General features: G+C 36.9%; 1 protein-coding gene across 1 annotated transcript; it reads right to left on the minus strand.

The window, feature by feature from the left end:
• Positions 1-85: 85 nt before the first annotated feature.
• On the minus strand, positions 86-5,849 carry LOC106092101 (uncharacterized). The gene is made up of 6 exons (XM_013258863.2): positions 5,472-5,849; positions 5,253-5,397; positions 1,910-2,127; positions 1,078-1,839; positions 935-1,018; positions 86-372 (listed from the first exon to the last, which is right to left on the minus strand). The coding sequence occupies exons 1-6, from the start codon at positions 5,643-5,645 to the stop codon at positions 193-195; spliced, it is 1,563 nt and encodes a 520-aa protein (XP_013114317.1). The 5' UTR covers positions 5,646-5,849; the 3' UTR covers positions 86-192.
• Between the last annotated feature and the right edge of the window lie 4,585 nt (positions 5,850-10,434).

Genomic DNA, 10,434 nt, shown 5'->3' on the forward strand with positions numbered 1-10,434 from the left:
TCATAGGGGGAAGTTCCGTCAGCGCACACATACACATCCTAACATAACATAAACCCCACTCTTTTTTGCTAGGATATTTGCCACAAACTTTTAAAAATCATTTATTTAACGTTTATATAGTTCGATTATGTACAAGTAAGAGAGCAAGAAGGGTACAAACGTAAATCACAGCATAACTGACAAAACTTTTTTTTACCCATTGGCTGTTAATAAATGTTCCACATATTCTTTGAGATGAATCACGCCATGATCAGCAGAGGCGATGTGCAAATTATTGCCATTCACAAATTTCATGTTAATGTGAGGATTATGAATTTCCGATATTAGGGTACTGCAGGCCGTAGATGGATCATTGGAGGCTTGAAGTTTTCGCTGAAAGCAGAAAACTATCGATTTTAGCTAAAGAATAATAAAATATATTGGAAAATGGAAGAAAATATCAATTAACCCGCTAACGCCAAATGGGTGGAAAAACTCCACAAAAAGCCTTTTCACAATAATTCTAACTCGAGTTATGAAAGAGTTATCCCAATTTAGTTTTTATGCCATATAGTGGGAAAATGGAAATATTTGAATGAAATGCATGTGAGTTTATGACGTCGAACGCATGGGTTCAAACCCCGACGTGAACATCAACAAAATTTTCAGCGTTGGTTATCCCCTTACTAATGCTGGCTACAATTATGAGGTATCCTGCCATGTTAAAAATTCTCCAGCAAGTTATGTCGCTATGCGGCATGCCGTTCGGACTCGGCATAAAAAGGGAGGCCCCTCAACATTGAGCTTAAACTTAAATCGGACTGCACTCATTGATATGAAAGAAGTATTCCCTGTTACTTGATGGAATGTTCATGGGAAATTTAATAGTATTAGTAGGGTCAAAGTTGAAGTTTTTGCAAAATTTGCAAAAATACTCTTAAACGTTTATACATACCACCCAAAATTCATTGCCCGGCAGGGCATTACCATCCCAAGCATAGGACACTATCAGCAGCATATTATCGTAATCGGGTGATTCCTAGAAGTGTAAATGCATTCATATACGTTCGATTTTGTTGCTACCCTTAGACAACTTACCAATTTGTCGTTGGGATTTCTTTTTGAGATCAAAGTTTTGATGCCATTTCGGGGATGATAGTCAGACTTCAAAATTCCCTTGTGTTTCAAATCTCCCCATTCGTTTAAGTTGAACCATGCGAAATGTACGACGCCTATGTTATTAAGAAAAGGCAGCAAATATTTTAAACGCTGGTAGAAAGTCTCCAAGAAAATCTTCTCCTGCTGGGCAGCAGCACGCCAAACACCCAAACCAAATCCAACCACATGTATATAGGCCAGTTTGCCCGCCTCCTTGGCTCTCCTTTCTGCTTCCAGGAGTAACATATCAAATGATATGGCATAGCGTTTCTTCATCATCACATTGTCGAAGGTGACATAGACATTCAAGGAATCGGCAAAACGTTTATTATCCTTCGTCACTTCTTCATGTAGATGATCGTACTCCTGATAGAATTTATTCCAAATGCGTCTATAATCACGACTTTTGGCAAGTTTGTCCACTTTTTTCAGGGGATTGAGAGCATTAAGCATTGGCTTATGCAGTTTGACAGGTTCAAAACTTTTAACGCCATAACCATTTTCGGCGACATTTTGGGTTTTGGTTACAACAATATCTTGGCATTCCATAAGTCCCTTGCGTTCAAATCTGGCTCCAATCATACCCACCACTAGACCTTCAGGTTCTATTTTTGATGCATCCGATATGGGTATGCCGGCATTGGCGCGGTTTCCGTCGTTAATAAAATCAGTCAATGAAGAAATGGAAAGAAAAGCTGAAATCTGTTGGAGATATATATCAAAAATTTGCATACATGAGGGTTTGTTGGTAATTTCAGATGTCTGGCGGTACCTTGATCTCATCATAGCTGAGTACATTTTTCAATATGAGAGGATCGGCTTCTTGCTTGCTGCCAACTTGCATATACTTGGGCCCGTAACCGGTATTAGCATCTAATAGCATATAGTCATCATCCTCGCCATAAAAACTGACACATCTTTTGGTTAAAAGGCGTTGAACAAAATCAGTCAATGACATGTCTTCGTATAGTTTTTTCTCTTTGGAAGATCCTAAAAAGAGTAGGTGAATATTTCAAATGAACATTTACTTCATAAATACCCTCTACTAAGAATCGCCTTCGTCAAAGTCTCTGAATTGTTCTACATGATGTCATTAAGACCCTACTTTACGTGGTTGTTCGAAGTCGGAACAGAAGTCCACGTGCCAAATTTGAATGATAAAATTAGGTGCCAAAACATAAAAATGAGGATTTGAACTATTCTTAAATATTGTAGTTCATTAATAAGATAGTTTTCTTTAGCAGCTATAACAGATTAAACACCGATTTGGGCCATTTGGAAGTCATAACAGAACTCAACATGGAATATCTTAGCCAAAAACAGATATGAATTATGCTCTCCAGTAATTCAAGAAGTCAAATTCGAAGATTGGTTTACATGGCAGGTGCATGTGTATATCAGGCTATAGACCTTTTTTGAACACAACACAAACCTACCTTCATATTGCAATAGGATTAATTGTTCTTTTAAAATTCTTAACAAAAAATATAAAAAAATTGCACGCTTTTTTCATTTCATTTTTATGCCCTACACCACTACTGTGTTGCAGGGTATTATAACTTTGTGCATTTGTTTGTCAGACCCAGAAGAAAGAGAGATAGACACATTGATAAGAACACTGAAGGGAAAATGCTTCAACCCATCAATGAACGTGTTTCATTAGTGTGTTTTCATAAATTCTATGAAAATTTTCATTAATACAAAGAAATTTTTCATTAATGCAATGAAAAAGTTTAATTGCTGTAAATTTTGTCGTTTCATGGTTTCGTTAAATGAATGAAACGGAATTCATTGATGGAAAGAAAATATTTCTTTCTAAAATAAAAGTAATTTATGTGAATAGTGCAATAACGAAATATTCCCTCTTACCCTGCCTTTAAGTACTTGCAAACCAAGGTTCGAATACCCTTGCCAGTCGAAAAAAAAATTATTTTTTCTTCTTTAAACTTATTTTAGAAAATTTGGCATACAAAAATATGTACTTCGTATACAAAAAAAATCATTTTTTTTTAAATTTAATTGGTTGAGACACTTATTACTGTGCAGTTATACTTATTGAGTTATTTTATCATAGGGAAGATGATGTCGGTAGGATATAGGATGCGTGCAAGACTACCAAACATGAGATCATGGGTTCAAATCACGGCGGCGGCAGATTTAGATATACTTCCCACATATATTTCACTCGTTTTTTACTTCTGGAGCAACTGCATCCACATTTCTTCACGAATCTTCCCAAAATTTTGAACAACCTGTTCTCACCGACTACCAAAATATCTAAAGTGATTGGTCGATAATATTTCAGCTAATATTTCTCGACATTACTGGCGAATGCCGTTGAAATCGGATCAGATTTGGATATAGCTCCTCTATATATGTAACGTCCGATTTTCTCTTCGGACGCAATCGCATTTATTGACCAATCTTCCCAAATTTTGCATAACGTTTTCCTAAACGACTACCACAATATCGAAGGAGTTTGGTCGTAATCGGTTCAGATTTGGATATAGTTCACTCGATTCGGAAAAATATAGCAATAATGAGGCGGATAGTCCTTTCCTTAAATTATGAATTTTCCTACTAAATTAAATTGTATTGAATTGAAATGTACCGTATATTTGGAAATTGCAAATTTTGCTCATGAACATTCCACTAAGGAACAGGGGCAAACTTCTCACCTATCAATGAATGCAGTCCGATTCAAGTTTAAGCTCAATAACAAGGGGCCTCCTTATGTACCGTATATATTGTACATTGTTTTAATTGAAAATAAAAGAATTGCCTAACAAACGGCATTTCGTACTAAATAAATGCCATTGAATTGAAACATTCATGACTAAATTGCCTTTTTACAAACTTACGATCCACCACTTATTCTCCAGCGCTCGATCGGTAAGGTCCTCCTACTTTTTTTTATCTCATCTCTTTTTCTCTTATTCTAGCTCTAATCAATTTTAACCCAATTACCCCTTTTTTTAATAAAATCACCTTTATAACGTTTACTGAAATACCACGGTCTTATTGTCTTTATTTTCTTTCGGTGCTGTGTTTTTGTTTTGTACGCTTCTACAATTCGGAGAAATAACAAGCATTCTCATCCATCATACAGTCCACTAACATTGGGATCCTTCCAATTTGTCTTTGCGGTGTTGTAATCAAATTTGAATTTATTAACATCATCATCGACGTTCACTTACACATTCAGTTTGTTTCAATCTTATTGCAAGACTCCCCCCATACCTCTTCATGTGCTCATTTGGTAGCCGATTCTCTCGAAATTTTGCAGAAAGGATTTTCATAGAACTTCTGAAGCCACTGAAAGCACATTTCTTAACGAATCTTTCCAAAATTTTGTACAATGCTTTTCTCACTCACCGACTACCACAATATCTAAAGAGATTGGTTGAAATCGGTTTGCATTTAGATATAGCCCCCATATACATATTTTAATGGATGTTCATCCGACTTTGAATAATTTGCAATAGTGTGGTCCTTTGCCCACCGATTGTCGCGAAAAGTGGACTTTTGGAGCCACTGCAAGCACACTTCTTCACGAATCTTCCCAAATTTTGAACAACATTTTTCTCACCGACTACCACAATACCTGAAGAGATTGGTCGAAATCGGTTAGGATTTTGATATACAATAGCTCCCATATATATATATATGTATATGTATGTTCATCCGACTTTGAGTAATTTGCAATAATGTGGTCATTTGTCCATCGATTGTCATGAAAAGTGGCACATATAATTCTCTGGTGACTGCTAACATTTGCCCTATTTGCACATAAAAGGCCGTAGTTATTACAATTTTGAACACATTTGCTCGAAATTTGATACGGATAGTTTTAAAATGCATTTAAAAACCTCCACCAAGTTTCACTTATAGAGGAGGTGTAGGGTGTTATATAGTCGGCTTTTGCCTTTCCTTACTTGTTGTAGGGAGCTGGGAGCAGCGCTTACATCTGTAACCTTTATCACTTGGCTTCTTATATCTCAAATAATTTATGCATGCAATACCTTCAAATGTTAACAGCTTTCCACCTCTACCTTAGCTTTCGACGAATTTAAGCTTTTTGTAGAGTTGCCATTTTCAAATGCTCTTATACTTACCATACTTAAGTTTGTGTTGCAAGAAGTCTATTATTAGAAAAAGGACTTTCTCGTGTATCAAAGGGTAAGCCGACACTATCTGTTGCACTATTCGGGGATGACGCTCCTTGGGTTGAGATTTAACCCGACAAGTTTTGATAGGAAACTTTATTAAAGAAAATAAAAAAAAGGGTGCTCACTTTAAACCTACGAGTATGCAATGATATTTTTTGTTCTTACTTCAATGGGAAAATCTTCAGACTTTGCCATAAACTCCTCAATGTTAACATTGATGTTATCCGGTTTTTCTATTTTCCGACATTTGAGCAAAAGTTTCTCTCCAAATTTTGTCAGCTTTCGATCAAAGTGGAAGAGAGGCCAATCCTTATCGAACTCTTTGCCAAATACAGACATTGTCCAGAGGCGAATGATGGCGTGAGACTGATACGTTTGTTTATGGCATTTTCGCACAATGCCTCAGTCGATGGCTAAGGCCGTGAATCATTCGTTTCTGTACTCGCATTTGTGGCTTATAATTGATAAATTTCTCACACATGATGCCATACGCCACCTCATGTAGGGAGAATTACTACTCATAGGGAGAAATCGACGCACTCCCCCACTTCTGTTTGTTTCGTGCCTTTACATATTTATTTCGAGAGATTAATACAAGGCAGTCTTTGTGTGCGGTTATCGCTTAACTATTTTCTGGGAACGCTTTAGGATATTTATAAAACTTTTATTTGCTATTGAAGATGACGGCGTAGGTGCGGAAAATTACAATTAAGAAAACAAATGCGACCGAACACCATAGCATATGTAGCCATTGATAAGCTTTTGTGTATAATAGTGTGTAAAGCGCAAGGTAGCCAGTAAGAGCTTTTTATGTAGAAAAATGTTCATTATGTTCTTTACCACAGGTAGGGGGTATACATTCAGTTTGTAACAACTCCAAATATTAATCCATGTTTTCTTACTCGGAGACCGTGGGACGAATCCTGGCGAGAACATTTAGGAATAAGTACCTGAGGCTCGCCCACCTCCAATGGAAACCAAGGGCACTTATAGGCATTAGCGAAGCCATCCCAGATTTGTGGGGGGGGGGGGGGGTTTAAACCCCACAAATAGCGATAAAATTAGTAAATTTTATCAAAAACAATGAAATTTTTAAATGCTTACGGGGGAGGGGGCTAAAACTTTTCTAGGGGTTGCTTAACTCACCCTCCAGAGGTAGAGCTGGCAAAATATCGATGGCACTATCAATATTTAGTTTTTTTGAATGAATATCGATTGATATTCTTCCTATAGATGCTATCGCAAAAGTAAAATTTTTGGCAAAATTAAACAAAAATAAATAAAAAAAATAAAATAAAAATAATAATCCGACACTGAATGTATCCTTTAAAATACATTGCACCTATAGAGAGCTCAATTTTCATCCGATTAGGCTAACATTTTGTACAATGATTTCGCTCATGACTTCCAACTGACTTTATTGACCTTGGTTTTATTTGGTACGTGCATTGATATTGCTTCTATTGGGTTGGCCAAAAAGTAATTGTCGGTAATGTAGTATTGGGTTGCCCAAAAAGTAATTGCGGATTTTTCATATAGTCGGCGTTGAAAAATTTTTTCACAGCTTGTGACTCTGTAATTGCATTCTTTCTTCTGTCAGTTATCAGCTGTTACTTTTAGCTTGCTTTAGAAAAAAAGTGCGCGAAATTTTGTTTACATTTGTTTGTTTGGCGTCAATTTTAATATGGGTACCACATGTATTGAAAGAAATTCATTTAACAAACCGAATCAACGCTTGTGATATGCACCTTAAACGCAATGAATTCGATCCGTTTTTAAAACGAATCATAACTGGAGATGAAAAATGGATTGCTTACAACAACGTTAGTCGAAAACGATCATGGTCCAAGCATGGTGAACCAGCTCAAACCACTTCAAAGGCTGATAACCACCAAAAGAAGGTTATGCTGTCTGTTTGGTGGGATTGGAAGGGTGTGGTATATTTTGAGCTGTTTCCAAGGAACCAAACGATTAATTCGGATGTTTACTGTCAACAATTGGACAAATTGAATACAGCCATCAAGGAGAAGCGACCAGAATTGGTCAATCGTAAAGGTGTCATATTCCACCAGGACAACGCTAGACCGCACACATCTTTGGGCACTCGCCAAAAACTGAGGGAGCTTGGCTGGGAACTTTTGATGCATCCACCATATAGCCCTGACCTTGCTCCATCAGACTACCATTTATTTCGATCTTTGCAGAACTCCTTAAATGGCAAAACTTTCGGCAATGATGAGGCTATAAAATCGCACTTGGTTCAGTTTTTTGCAGATAAAGGCTAGAAGTTCTATGAGCGTGGAATACTAAATTTGCCAGGAAGATGGCAAAAGGTTATCGAACAAAATGGCAATTATATATTTGATTAAAGTTCATTCTAAGTTTTATTAAAAATGCATTTACTTTCTTTTAAAAAATCCGCAATTACTTTTTAGGCAACCCAATATATAAATCGATTTCCTGATTTCTACTTCTCATATTCGTTAAGAAAATAGGTGATGGGAAATTAACGATAGTATTGATACTATCGACATTTATTATTAAAACTATCGAAAATATCGAATGTTGCGATTATCGATAGTTTGCCAGCTCTACCCAGAGGCTTTTCTACGCTTATGGCTATTGGTCGATCGAGAAAATATTGGTATCAAATGAAAAGTTTTGGGAGTACTGATATTTATAAGGGTGATTTTTTTAGCTATTATCTTTTTGGCAACACTGGTTCAAACAGCTCACGCACGTTTCGTGTTTTGTTTCACTGTGAAACATCTTTAGTTTGGTCTATAATTTGACCATGAATCGTCTTACAAACGAACAACACTTGCAAATTATTGAATTTTGTTATCAAAATGGGTGGCTTTTACGACGAAGCAGAATTGTCGATTTTGAAGTAAAGATAAGCCAGAAGCATTGCAAGAGCTACCAATGCATTCAGAAAAAGTCACAGTTTGGTGCGGTTTATGTTCTGGTGGCATCATTGGACCGTACTTCTTCAAAGATGATGTGAATCGCAACTTAACTGTGAATGGTGACCGCTACCGTGAGATGATATCCAACTTCTTTTTTGCCCAAAATGCTAAAGCTTAGCTTGCATGATATTTGATTTCAACAAAGGCGAGTTCGGTTAACATTTTATTTCACGTTCAGGACTGGTCAATTGGCCGGCTAGATCGTGCTATTTAACGCCTTTAGACTGTTTTTAGGGGTCTATGTTTAAGCTCATGTCTATATTGAGAAGCCCGCTTTAATTGACGCATTGGAAGACAACGTTGAAGCATTTATTCGTGAGATACCGGCCGAAATGTTGGAAAGAGTATGCCAAAATTGGACTAAACGGATGAGGCGAAGTCACGATCAACATTTGCATGAAATAATCTTCAAACATTAAATTATATGCACCGTACCATAGATTCAAATAAGGATTTCTTGCATATTTCTGAATTTATCGTGTTTTTTTGAAAAACTTTCCTATAGCTCTTAAAAAATTTTACATTCAAATTTACCAAATGACCTCATAAGAACAAACGGACATATTGGTCGACCGGGACAATATAGAATGCAAATTAAAGGCCTGTGGTAGTTAATATGAATGTGAAATCTGCATTTCGGGATACCTCAAAAAACTCCCCAAAACGAATTATGGGTCGATTGGGCAATAGGGGTCGATTATGGATGGCAAGTCAACTATAATGGCGTTGCCAGAAGATAAAATCATAAAACAAAGAAAAGCGTGCTAAGTTCGGCCGGGCTGAATCTAACATACCCTCCACCATGGAAGTCCACCATAGTAGAAGTCGTTGTGTAAATTTTCACCCAATTCGAATAATAATAGCGGTTTCTAGAGGCTCAAGAAGTAAAGATCCAAGATCGGTTTATATGGAAGCTATATCAGGTTAAGGACAAATTAAAACCATATTTGGCACAGTTGTTTGAAGCCATTACAAAACACTTCAAGCGGCTACCCTACTCCTTCGAAAGTTAGCGCGCTTTCGACAGACAGTCGGACGGACGAACGGACAGAGGGACGGACATGGCTAGATCGACTTAAAATAACACGACGATCAAGATTATATACACTTTATGGGGTCTCCGAGAAAAATTTCGAGGAGTTACAAACAGAATGACGAAATTAGTATACCCTCATCCTATGGTGGAGGATATAATAAAAATTAGTATGATGTTTAAAATTTTTGTCAGTTTCATTCGATAGTAGCGTATTGAATGTTCAGCTACTAAGTAAATTGTAAAAAAGTATGCAATTTAATGCAGAAATGGGCCTTTTTACAACAAATTTGCACGTTGGCAATTCAGCTGAAGGTTGGTTGCAATTCGTAATCGACCCATTAAAATAAAACGGCTTTGGGAGAAAAGTACGAATTTTATATCAATATTTGGAACGAAGGCCTTTTTGGGGGAGGGAGAAAATGTCTTCTAAAGTAGATAACAAATTCTCTGAAAAAATTAAGTAATGTGTATCCATTTTGGGTTTAGCAAAGCATGCCGGTTCAGCTACAACTTGATGTTAATGTATGAGTAGTAGGGATCCGGAGCGAACCAAAATGGGGGCCGAAACTAAAGCGTAGTGGCCCAGTTTTTTTAAGCGTAGGGGTGGTATATTAACAAAACGGAACGGAATGGAATGGTTTTTAATCTCAATCCCAGCCCACCTGGTCCACTCTGAATCCCTGATTAAAGCAGCACATAAAAAAGTTCGATCTGTACACTATGCAGAAAGTGTTTCGAGGGCCTAACACAAATCTCTGTTCCAAATTTCAGCGCAATCGGATAAAAAATGCACCCCTTATGGCACCAAGACCCTATATTGTGAGATGGGTCTATATGGCCGCTATATCCAAATGTGGTCTTCATCAACTCACTTTTCCAAAATTCAGAGAAATTGGGTAATAAATGCGGCTTTTGTGAGTTTCAGACCCAAAATCGGGAGATAGGTCTATATGGCAACTATATCCAAATATAATCGTATTTGGACGAAATTTGACACATATATTATAGGAGTACAATATGACTCTCTGTTTTAAATTGCATTTAAATCGGAATTTAATTGAGACCTCTAGCTCACCTTCAGACGATAGAATTAGGTTTTTGCCACACATAATACTTATTTCAA

Source organism: Stomoxys calcitrans, chromosome 4 (genome assembly GCF_963082655.1).
Source record: "Stomoxys calcitrans chromosome 4, idStoCalc2.1, whole genome shotgun sequence".
In the NCBI taxonomy this organism is placed as follows: Eukaryota; Metazoa; Arthropoda; class Insecta; order Diptera; family Muscidae; genus Stomoxys; species Stomoxys calcitrans.